Source organism: Scylla paramamosain, chromosome 5 (genome assembly GCF_035594125.1).
Source record: "Scylla paramamosain isolate STU-SP2022 chromosome 5, ASM3559412v1, whole genome shotgun sequence".
Taxonomy (NCBI): domain Eukaryota; kingdom Metazoa; phylum Arthropoda; class Malacostraca; order Decapoda; family Portunidae; genus Scylla; species Scylla paramamosain.
The window spans coordinates 22,179,798-22,192,555 of NC_087155.1; the positions used below are offsets into that span (position 1 = coordinate 22,179,798).

Genomic DNA, 12,758 nt, shown 5'->3' on the forward strand with positions numbered 1-12,758 from the left:
AATACCTTATTGCGTTCTTTGGTTAGGAAGGTGTTATGTAAAACACGTTGCCACTTTGCTGCTAATTAAAAGTCGTGAATATTCAACGTGTGTCACCTTGTGTTCTGCTTTCCTCATCATCAGTCTGGTCAGCTCTGATTTAGGCATGAGGTATCGGCTAGCACTGGTGTTGCCTTGGCGAGTAATTAAGCGTAAGCAATTATAGCCGGTGGGTGGTGTGAAAACAATTGATTTCCAAACTGGCCTAATCCTCTGTATTTTCCCCACTATTTGTTACATTTATTCTTACAAAAAGTATTACTTGCTTGATATGTCTTTCTGATGTTCATGATCCAGTTTTGAGCGTGTGTGCCTCGCCTGTCCTGTTCTTCCCCGTCCTCCGTCTTTCCCCATCCCTCCCTCACCCTTGTCCCTCACCTCCTCCAGACACTAGTGTGGCTGTGGGGAGGGAGGGCACGAGGGACGCCCCTAGAGGATGTTGTGACAAGAGGACGGGGTCACCTTCATCGATAAGGAGGGAGGGAGACAGTAGAGGTAAAGAAAACAGCCGTGCTCTTTAATGTGGCGCGAATTTATTGACCTACTTATGTACACTCTTGGTAGATATACATGATAATCAGCATTGCAGATGTAACAAAGATTACAAAAATATATTTAATATTAGTATGAAAGCCGAATATGAAAGATGATGACGGGACTTCGCCATGGCCCCGAAAACTTTTGTCTTGGTTTTTATAAATGGTTGACTGAGAGTCGCTGGAGGTGACTGGATTTATCGTCTCACGGCAGAGCGACACGTGCTGAGGGTGGAGCCGCCCGCCCCGCCGCGCCCCCTGCCCTGCCCCCACCCCTGCCCCGCGCCACCCCGCCCGCCCAGCCCAGCCCTGCCATGCCCCACTCCAGCACCTTTCTTGGCCACACCTAGGCGGCCTCATGTCTGTGTGTTTGTGTGTCTGTGTGCAGGTCGGAGGTGTGAATGTGGCTGCAAATCTTTGCAGTTGATTTCTGAAATATGTATGAGAGATTGCAGTGAAATTTTCTTGTTTTTCGTGGTATAGTTGATCTATATTTGCTTGTTTGTTTGTTGTTGTTGTTATTCTTGTTGTTGTTACGTGGGGCGTGGCTCGAGCAGGGCGTGGGGACGGGATGTGAGGGTTGGAGTAGACAAACAGAGGGACAGACAGACAGGCAGACAGACGGGTAGGCGAGCGTCTCCTGACAGACCAAGTGGCCCCGCAGACCCAAGGCTTACAAAGTGTTGAGCAAAATCTCACAAGATTGCACTAAGCTGATAAGTCTATCACCGGTTGTCGTGACGAGATGACTGCCTGTGTGGTGTGGACATGTAGAGTGATGGTGTATGTATGGCGTGACGTGGTGTAGGTGTGTGTCCATGGGTGTGAGCGTAAGGGTATAGTTATGGATGTGTCAGCTGTCTAAACGTATGGCTGTCTGTTTATGAATGTCAGGTGTGTGTGTATGTGTGTGTACGGGATGTACATGAGTAAATACATGAAGGGTCGGATGAGTGGATGGATGCGTATGTGAGAGTGGGTATGAGTAAATATGAAGCCATGATTGGTGTGTATGTGAGTATGGATGTAGATGAATATGTCATTTGTATGAGGCCATGATGGGTGTACATATGGGTGGGTAGGTGAGGATATGAGTGTGTCAGGACATGATGGGTGTGGCTGTGGGTGGGTATGGATGTAGATAGATACGTCAGGTGCATGAGAACATAATGGGTATGGACGTGGATGTGGGTATGAATGGGTATGTCAGGCTTTTGATGTCATACTGAGTGTGTCATTTAGCTGTGGCTGTGGGCGAGTCAAATAGGTGAGTCAAGTGGGTGTGGGTGTGGGCGAGTCAAGTGCTCCCGAGCCCAGCAGGTGACCTACTTAGGCAAGGCGGTAACACGCAATAACCTACTGCCTGGTCCTGGTGTACGGCAGGTCACCATGTACAACAAGGAAGCAATCAACCAGGTGAACATCAAAGTTTTCACGCAGCTCATTACACTGAAGGTGACTAAAGAATACTGGAACCAATCGTGCTTCCCGCTCGGAGCGTGACGCAGTAAGCCTTGAGCGGCGGGCAGACAACAGAAAAGCTGAAGTAACGCCATGTAATGGGCAACATATACTCGTATAGTACTTTGACAACTCAATGACAAGCTAATTTGTAACAAACAGGTAAATAATAACAGAAACAATAAAGAGAAGCGTAAGGACATAATTAGGAAAAGTATAACAAATTAACTAGTACGCTGACTTTTATTATCACAGTAGAGGAAAACAACAGTGAGAAGACTCTACCAGTTGTCCAGCCGGGGCGGGGCGGCGGCCTCAAGGGTGCCCAGCCCAGGGTGGCCTCCTGTGCCTGACCCCAGCGTGCCGCCAGGACGGTGCACTCGCTGCTCGGGTCCCTACTGAAGCACCGATCCCGCCCCTTCAGGACAACTTATAAATATTCGGCGGCGTCAAGTGTCGGCCGTCGCATTGTAGTTCATTGGATAACAAAATAAAATTATAAGGCTTCCATAACTATAGAAAAATATACGGCTTTCATATAAGATTTTTCCCGGTAATGGAGGAGACCCTGGAGGGGGGCGCTGAGCCCGGCCTCGCTTACTAGACCTTGCAGTGGACTTGAGCGGAAATAATTTGAAAGGAGAGGCCTGGGCCACGTGCACTTCACCTGCAGGGTCAAGCCTCCGCCTACTTCCCTCCCTGGGGCACACAGCGCGGCCCGGGGCGCCGCGTGGCCACCACCACCCACACTATCTGGGAAGATCGGAGTTAGCTACTCACGTATTCCGACATGGAGCAATATTACACATGGTTAGATGAATAATGTTGACATGAATACACATAACAACTAACAAGTATTTGATATTACATAAAATATTACACTCTTATTGCATCAGGAGTCGTCTTCCCCTGAGGCACCGTGGCAGCGGCGCCGGCGGACTCCCGGACGGCGCCACCTCACTCTGTCAACAGGTGTGGGCGAGCCGCCGAGTCTGTGGCCGGGGCCGCTATTGCGCTTGTCCTCCCCACAATACTGCGTAGCAACCAGAAGTGTTGAGAGCATCTTAAAGATAAGACACGAAACTCTTAGCTCAGAAACCACCCAGGGTTTCCTTTCCCCAGGCAGCGGCAGCGGCAGCAGCGGCAGCAACAGCAGCAGCAGCTGAGGCTCAGGCTCAGGCGGGAGGGAGGAGTCGTGTATAGGGTACACTTGTATATCAGCCAGGGAAGGTGTTCACCTCCTCCCTCGTCCCGCACACTGCCTGCAGGACAGCGCTTCTTGGGCGTCACTCGTTATCCACGTGAGCGTCACTGTCTTGAGACTTTGCGGTACATACGCATCATCCCGAACCAGGTCTTACTGTAATATATATATATATATATATATATATATATATATATATATATATATATATATATATATATATATATATATATATATATATATATATATATATAATTTTGTGGTAACATTGGTTTCCGCAATGAAAGCATCATTGTAATAACGGTGACTAGCGCTGGCGTGCCTGGCCTGGCTTGTGGAAAGTTATAAGGGTCACTCTGAAGGAAGGAATAAGAGGGATAGTTGTACTATCTACAAAAGTGTCAGGGACTGCTTCATAGTACCCAGATCTCCAATCACAGTGTAAATATTTTGGCAGCCAATCATAATACTATTCATGACCCTAATTACAAGACTCCGGATCGCCTCCTGAACACAGCTTGGTCAGGGCGGCGAGGAGAGGTCCTGCACCTATGTATGTACAATGAGAGCCAACGCTTGGTGACGCAGCACCAGTCAGCATGTCACACGTCACCTTCACCTGGTGACTGACCCTCCACCTGGCACCACCTCCACCCGCCCTCCAGCCAGCCAGCGGCCTTCGTAACGAACACATTTTCAATTTACTTTCCCTTCTAGAAGTGTTGCCGTGTTCTCCACTGAAAACACTGGAATCCTCCTCCCGCAGTCAGGCTGTCGGGAACGCTCCAGGCATCCCCGGCGGACGGCGGACGGCGACGCCACACTCATGGCACCCTAGTGTGTTCAAGTGTGTGTAGCAAGTACAACCTCTCCATTTGTGGACACCGAAGACACCGTGTACTGTGTGTTGCCGTGTGTGTGTTTGTGAGTGTGTAAGTGTGTACTTGCGTGTGTGTGTGTGCGTGTGTGTGTGTGTGTGTGTGTGTGTGTGTGTGTGTGTGTGTGTGTGTGTGTGTGTGTGTGTGTGTGTGTGTATAAGACACTAGCCAGCTAGTGGTGATGCTTGTATCTGTTGGAGTGTAGACAGAAATAACAAGTATAACACAGGTGCGCCTTTACCGCTACACACGTGCGCCACGCGAGCACAGGACGCGTGGACAGGTTAGTGGATTATTTACAAACATGAGTATTGACTGCACCATAGATTAAACATTGTTAATTACTCGATTCCCTTATCCATCTAACAATAGGAAGCTGTAAATAACGCAAAGGACGGCTTAAGAACAAGGAGCAGGTACGACAGTGAGACATTTGTCGAGGCCGGGGCCGTGGCCCGGCTCGGTCCGACGCTGCCCGGCGCGGCCCAGCGCTGCCCGGGACTTGGGGAGTGTTGGCGGGGCGCGAGCCGCGGCGCTCACCTCTTCCCGGGCGGCTTTGGTGCGCTGTGGATCTGGACGTGTTTGGCCAGGTGGGCCTTCTGCCGGAAACACTTGCCGCACAGCTCGCAGGTGAAGGGCTTCTCCCCCGTGTGGGTGCGGATGTGAACATTGACGCTGTATTTGTCTTTGAATCCCTTGCTGCAGATGTGGCAGAAGTGCAGCAGGCGACCCTTCACTGTGGGCTCCTCGCCCGCCGCACGTTTGGTGTACTTGCGCTTCTTGGGCTTCTGGTCTGACTGGTCTGGCTTGGGCGTGGTGGCCGTGGACAGCTTGGTGAAGGAGGCGTCCAGGCTGGTGTACTCCTCGGTGGGCGTCGGGTGATAGTCGTAGCCCGTCGTCACATACATGCCATTACTGCTGCTGATCTGAGTGGAGCCCCCCACGCCATTTAGCTGCTCCGCCTTGAAGGCTGAGGTGAGGGGCGGCAGGGGTGTCATGTTCGACATGAGGGTGAGCGTCTTAGCTTCGGAGATCTTGTTGATTGGCGGCAGCTGCGTAGGACCGCCCGGCCGACGCACAGTGCCGCGCAGCGCCCCCTCCAGGATGGAGGACACGTCACTGCTCTGCGTGACGGTGGTGGAGTAAGGCATTGGTCCCGGGGTCATGTATGTCGCGTTGACGCCCTCCATGGCCTGAGCATCCTCCACGGGGGCTAGGGCGGTGGCCCCGGGGGAATACACGAGGGAGTCTACGGCAGAGTCTACCAGTCGCTCAAAGTCGACGTGGTCGTGGCCGCCCTCGTTGGGAGAAGCCGTGTCCTCCAGGGACGTGGATATCCCTGAGTCACTGTACCCCGAGCAGGCGCTGACGTAGGAGACGCAGTCGGATGCCGGGGAGCGGTGGTTGTGGGACACCAGGCCGTCATAGGGCTTCTCGTTGAGGATGGAGTTGAAAAGCTCCAGGTTGTTTGGCTCCACCATGGGCGGGGAGGGATTGTAGGCGCCCTCAGGAGCGTCAGGGGCGCGGCCCTCCGCGGTGGGGAAGGTAATGATGATGGTGTTCCCGGTGGCGCTGTTCACCACCTTCTCGGTGGTGCCGCCGCCGCCGCCGCCGCCACCGCCGCCTCCTCCCCACATCTTGTCGCTGGTGTCCTTCTCCTTGTCGTGTGGCAACACGCCCATTGAGGTAGGCGTGGAGGAAGGCGGCTCTGGGTAGGTGCCGTAAGACCAAGAGGGTGTCATCACGTCGACGCCCACTCCGTTGTTATTGTTGTTATTGTTGTTATTAATATTGCGGGTCACTAGGTCATCCAGCTGCCAACACTCCGGCACCAGGGCGGCGCCGTTCAGGTCGTACTCTGTGCACGACACCAGGTCGAACAGGTCAGCCTTGAAGTGGTCGTGGATAGACGGACTGACATCCATGATGGCGGTCGTCCACGTTCTGCAACAAGAAGACAGATTGTTAGTTTTGCACAGCAGGCACCGCGTCATGCAGCGTCACCTCAGCGCTGCTGCAAAACATGAATGAAATAGTATGATGTGGAGCTTCCGTGTTCGTCAAGTGGTGTGGTGTGAGGCGTGTGGTGCGACGGGATGCACGCCTGCGGGGAGGTTACACTCACACATGCAATGGCGCTATTGCCATTATTATTGTTGCTGTTATTGTTTATGGTGTTAGTTAATACATGATGTTACTACTGACATCACCACCACCACGACCATAACTACGTATTTATAGTTGTTACTCTTGCAATCATTATTCATAGCATAACGAATCCCGTCGTTACAGTTGGTGCCTCACATTTGTGACTCCCTGTCCACAGATAGGATTTACTAAAATCTGCTCCCGCCCCTCCTCCCTCCACCACCGCACCACCGCTCTACCTTAATGTTTTGTTAATGGCTTCCAGCTCGCGGCTTTGAATGCAGCGTCGTCTTTGACACACACACACACACACACACACACACACTTTCCCTGAAGGATGAACAAGTCTTCCCGGAAGACAAGATCGTCACAAAGTATTTTTTACATAATTTGCTATTGATGACCGGCAGGTGGGTTAATTTTGGCTGGCGCAAAAGTGTGTGTTGTTTTTGTTGCTTTAGTTCAGATTCAGGATTGGATTTCCCAATTAAGTAATAAAATCGAAACATATGAACCACCTGAAAAATCTAGCATGAATTGAGCGGTTTCACTTTCTCTTGTTGGGTTGCCAGACGTCGCTGCGACGCCTCCCTCCCCTTTCCCCTCCCCTTCCACGCTCACAGCCCCCCCGCTCCCCGTGGGCCGTGGGTGTAGTGGCCGCCCAGCTCGTGGGTACAGCCGCTCTCTGCTGATTGTGGGTTACCCGAGGCCCTTGCTCGTCCATCACAAAGACGCGGAGGCGACACACTGGCAGTCGTCAACGGGAAATGACTGCGGAAGTCTAGCAGAGCCAGGGCGTGCCGCCCCCGCCACGTGTCCTCATTCCCAGCCTGCGTGGTGCATGAAGCCACCTTTATTTTCGCATTGTTCCTCTTGTTATTTATGCACAAGCCAATGCGAGTGAGCATCGTGCGGGTGGCAGTGCGGGTGGGGAGTGCCCCGGCGGGCAGCGTGGGGCCACTCTGACCCACCACTTAACTCTCTCCATGACTCCGCCAGCCCACGCCACCCGCCCTGCCTACTTAATATTCACAACTATATTTACCTGAACATTTTTTTTTTTTGTTGGATTTCAGCATGTACTGCATGCCTGGACCCTCGTCTCCGGGATTACTTTTGGGATTAGGATTTCAACTCGGGGATTACAGGAGCGGATACCTTAATGTTCCAGGGGAGGCATATAAGTCCCTCACTCTCTGTTGTCCCATTTTCCTTGAGGAAGTCTCACGTGGACGGCAGCACTAAAGCGTTCTCTTCTAAAGATGTCCCATGTCCATCCACTTCTGAGCATGTGGCGGCAATAATAACACGGCCAGCTCCGCGCCAACCACTTTCTAATCCAAACAGGCCACGACCAGAGTGACAATAACAGGCACAGGACTAGAAGGTAACTACGGGGTGGCGGGGAAGTCATAGCAGAAAAGGTACCCTTATACACGGCTTACGGGAAAGACTCTTCTTACGCTCTTCCGTGCCACAAACTCACGTAGAATGTGACACGTGGAGCACAGAAGCCGTGTTTGCTTTAGAGGACGGAAGAGAGAGGACAGCGACGTGAGTGTGGACAGGTGAACAGGTGGTGCGCCAGGCAGGCATGACTCTCAGGTGCATGGCGTGTGTGTGTGTGTGTGTGTGTGTGTGTGTGTGTGTGTGTGTGTGTGTGTGTGTGTGTGTGTGTGTGAGGTGCATGCAGGAGGGCTCGCCGCTCCCTCCACGCTGGGCCAGCTGTAGCGTTCGTCGAAGAAAAGCGAAAGCAGAATAGCCACCACCACTTTCCCTCCGTCCCCCCTATCCCCCTCCCATTCCTCCCCAGCCACTTCCCCTCCCTCTCACTCTCTCTTCAGCACTACGTCACTCAGTACGCACGACTGACGACTGTATAAAAAAAAACATATAAAAGTTTTATTCCTCTAAATAAAACTAGATATTTTGTGAATGCTTAAATATTTTCTTTTGTTCATTTGATATCAATTGTCATTGAACTTTGGAAGGAATTTTTCAGATATTCAATATTTCTTTTGTTTTTACTTTTGTTTAAGGTTTGAGATGAGAAGACGAAGTGTCATAATGTATCGGTGTGTTAATGTGGCTTATGTCTTCTCTTGTGGCAGTGTTCCTGTGCTCTTGTTGGGAACATTTTTCTCGATGGCAGATGTGTGCTAGTGGACCCTCACACACACACACACACACACACACACACACACACACACACACACACACACAGAAGCGGTAGCAGAAGAGCCCCTGGCGGAGGCTGTGGTAACAATGGGGCGGTGAGCGCGGCCTCGAGGCGTGCCCAGATGGCTCGGTGGCGTGGAGGCACTGGCCTAGTCAGCCAGCGGGCCAGAACAAAACCCTGCTGCCTACACACTGCGTTGCAGCCAATGGGGCGTGCCTGAGCCCGTGTCGTGCCTCTCCTTTGTTACATGTCATCAAGAAAATGACAGGTTTGTCCTCGAAAAAAAGCAAAACTCATCAGGTGGCCGGACAAACAAAAATTTGAGCCACGCCCAATCCCCGCAAGGAAGGGTGGCGTGCGGCCCTCACTGCCCTCAGCCCGCCGCCGCCCGCTGAAGCTGCCAGGGGTGCGGCGAGGAGGCCGCGCGATGGGCTTCTCCAGGTCATATGCTAACAGGCCACACTTGGAGGAAAGGATCGAGTATCTTGAATATCCGACAGGTTATTTGTCCTCTTCATAAATGGCGGTGAAGTATGGCCGTGGGTTTATCTGTCCATCTTGGCGGCGGCTGAAGGCATCACTAGAGGAGGTGGCGACGCCGCGGACGGTGATAGAAGGAATCAGATAACGGGATGACAGAGCGGGTGGCGATGCTGGCGGCAGTAATGATGAAGATGAAGATGATGATAGTGGCGGTGATCGGGGTGGCTGGTGACCGGTGAAATGGAATAGAGGGAAAAGGAAGAGAGAGAGGAAGATGGCGATGGTGGCAGAGGCGGGTTCTATTTTACGAGGCCATAGGTAGTGCGTGCAGTGGAGGTATTAAAGTGACCACTGCAGGGTGACGCATCCAAACTGTACTTCACTGGATCCTGAGTCGCAGCTTTTCCTTCTTAGTTCCGTGAAGCCAAGACTCTGTAGTGTGTGTGTGTGTGTGTGTGTGTGTGTGTGTGTGTGTGTGTGTGTGTGTGTGTGTGTGTGTATTTTAGAAAAGTAAATGTTTAAGCGTGCACATAAAGAAGAAACATATCCAGCCAAGTACGGAAAAACACACACACACACACACACACACACACACACACAAGAACCAGACACACCCAGTAAGTGAAAGGGACTGAATTGACCGCGATGACCAGCCTGCAGCCACACACACACACACACACACACACACACACACACACACACACACACACACACAGTAGTAGTAGTAGTAGTAGTAGTAGTAGTAGTAGTAGTAGTCGTAGTAGTAGTAGTAGTAGTAGTAGTAGTAGTAGTAGTAGTAGTAGTAGTAGTAATACTTTCTAAACAGGTATCCAAAACACACACACACACACACACACACACACACACACACACACACACACACACACACACACACACACACACACACACACACACACACACACACACACACACACACACACAATTTATTAATACCCACCTTAACCACTAATTCATTGCACCACCACTACCACCACCACCACCAGCCGGAAGTGAGAGTGACGCAACATTAGCCGAGGTGTGTGCTAGGATTCCCGTCTGTCGGCCGCTGTAGTATGTAGGTCAGGAGGAGGAGGAGGAGGAGGAGGAGGAGGAGGAGGAGGAGGAGGAGGAGGAGGAGGAGGAGGAGGAGGAATGTAAGAGAGTGAGTGAGAGTGCCGGGTTATGGGTAGGGGAGAATGACGAGTAGGAGGAGGAGGAGGAGGAGGAGGAAGAGGGGAATGTTGAATAAGGAAGGGAAGGAAGGGTGAATAAGGGGAGGAAGGGTGAACGGGTACGTATTATACAAGGGTGAAATGTAAAGGGAGAGGAACAGCTGCATAAGGGAAGAGTGCTGGAAGAGAGTGAGAGAGGGTGAGAGGGGACCAGGGTCAGGGTGAAAGGGAGAGTAAGGGTGGCCAGGGTCAGGGTGAGGGTGAGGAGAAGGACAAGGTGAGAGTTAGTGAGTGTGGAGAGAGAGAGAGAGAGAGAGAGAGAGAGAGAGAGAGAGAGAGAGAGAGAGAGAGTAAAAAAGAGCATTACCCTCGAAAATCATGTCATTACACACACACACACACACACACACACACACACACACACACACACACACACACACACACACACACACACACCAGCCTCCTAGCGTTAGCCATTATAGTAACACCGTGTTGCGTCCTGCCTCACTATGCAAACCAGGGCCTAAATGGTCTTTTGTTCATTTCGACAGGCGCTCCCCCCTTCCTCCCTTCCTTCCTTCCCTTCCCTACGAACCCCAGACACTACCGGCACCTAAAGGAGGCTACAACAAGACAGTCATGCTCTTTACTCCCCTTAAACTCCGGGAGACTCTTGTGCCCCCCCGCGAAATGCACACTCACTCCCGGTAATTGGGAATCAAAGTGAGCCTCCTGCTGACACTGCTTCCTTCATAACTAAGACCCGAAAAGGAAAGAAGGATGTAGAGAGAGAGAGAGAGAGAGAGAGAGAGAGAGAGAGAGAGAGAGAGAGAGAATTCCTTTTACTTTGCTTTGTATAGTGAATGATTCTAGATGTAAAATGATGCAGAATTTTTATGAGTTTTCTTTTTTTTTCTCTTTTTTTCTTTTCGTTTCTCTTTCGTGTGTGCGTGTCCCGTTATCTCGCTTGGACGGAGGTGAAGCGAGGCAGAGCGAGGCAGTAAGTAGATGCTAATGAGTGCAGGCTGCCGGACCTCAGCTTTGCAACGACCAGAAAGAGAGAGAGAGAGAGAGAGAGAGAGAGAGAGAGAGAGAGAGAGAGAGAGAGAGAGAGAGAGAGCTTTAATGTGCTTAGTCTCTCTCTCTCTCTCTCTCTCTCTCTCTCTCTCTCTCTCTCTCTCTCTCTCTCTCTCTCTCTCTCTCTCTCTCTCTCTCTCTCTCTCTCTTTCCAGTAAAGCCTCGCTAAATATAAAGCTTGTAAAATTGCGCGGCCCCAGTGACGATTAAGTCTTCTAAAATGTTCATAGTGTGAAAGTTAAAAGTGAATATCAACGCGAGGGAAAAATGTTGCGGCGAATACTCAGGTTCTCGGGGAAAAATCATGCACCGAACAGGATTGACTGGGAATAGGAAACTTTGGAGACGCTGACGCCGAGGGAAAAGACTGGAAAGATATTTTTAGGGATATTTCACATTATTATTATTATTATTATTATTATTATTATTATTGTTATTATTATTATTATTATTAATGTTATTATTATTATCATTATTATTATTATTATTATTATTATTATTATTATTATTATTATTATTATTATTATTATTATTCGTGTTCAAGGTACTGTTGTTCATTGTTCTTTTCAGTTTCTTTTTTTTCTTTTCGCACTTGCAGAAAATAATAAAGAAAAAATAAGCTCAACGTTTTTATTTATTTATTCATTTATTTATCATTTATTTATTTATTCATTTACTTGTACATTGTTAATACTATGAAAGCTAGTGGAGGTTAATTAAAATGCCAATCTTTACCAGATTCACTTGTCCTTACGCCGACGCTCACACTCCATCACATTTCCACACACTTTCATTCCCTCCCTCTTAGCAAATCTTTCCTTCGAAAAAAACGATACATAAAAAAAAAAAAAAATCAAGCTCCAAATATTTCATCAATAAATAACAACTGAATATAACTTGATCACTGACTTTACGGAAGTACCTTACGACATTAAGGCTGAGAATTAATGATTTCAGACACGGAATAAGATAATGGTTGCACAATGCTTAACTCGACTTGAATGGAACTGGGAAAGAATTGTAGTTGATACGTATCATACATTTCAACATCTTTAAAGGGACGTGACTAAAGAGATGTAACATTACGAACTTTTGTATGTAGATATGAGACAAAAGCATTATGTCGATAAGACGTTGGTTGGAGGAAATAAGGAAACCAGAGTCATCAAGCAGGACAGGACACTCTGGGAGACTGGGAACACTGGGAAGCGCTCAGCTGAGGAAAGCATTGTCCGTGGGAGTATCGAGTGTCAACCATCGAGAAAGAAGTGTTCCGTGTTATTCCTTGTGCTGCGCCAGAGACAGACCGTGTGATAGCATTCCCTCGCCACTGATGAATGGAGGCACTGAAGGGAGAGGGATGCAAGAGCTGCGGTGAATGTGTGTAGTGGCTTGTAGTGCTGGCAATACTGGCGTAGATATACTCACTCCTTACTGACTATCGCTACCAATGAACAGAGGCAATGAAGACAGAGGGAAGCAAGATGGAAGTGAGGTGAATAGACTGCAGTAGCTTGTAGTGATGATAGTGGCGTAGGTGGTCATTGCTTACTGCCTATTGCTGCTAGTGACAAGGGAAGG

The 12,758-nt window shown here is 49.8% G+C and overlaps 2 protein-coding genes across 4 annotated transcripts in view; one reads left to right on the forward strand and one right to left on the reverse strand.

Moving 5' to 3' along the window:
• LOC135100959 (uncharacterized) overlaps positions 1–12,758 on the forward strand; it is a 228,424-nt gene that overhangs the window by 140,247 nt on the left and 75,419 nt on the right. The window lies entirely within an intron of this gene.
• Positions 4,472–12,758, reverse strand: part of LOC135100669 (sal-like protein 3) — a 70,798-nt gene continuing 62,511 nt past the window's right edge. For all 3 annotated transcript variants that reach the window (XM_064003803.1, XM_064003802.1, XM_064003804.1), the window contains one exon: positions 4,472–6,062. In XM_064003803.1, the coding sequence (XP_063859873.1) occupies positions 4,655–6,043 (1,389 nt within the window). In that variant the 5' untranslated portion in view covers positions 6,044–6,062 and the 3' untranslated portion in view covers positions 4,472–4,654. The remainder of the gene's footprint in view (positions 6,063–12,758) is intronic.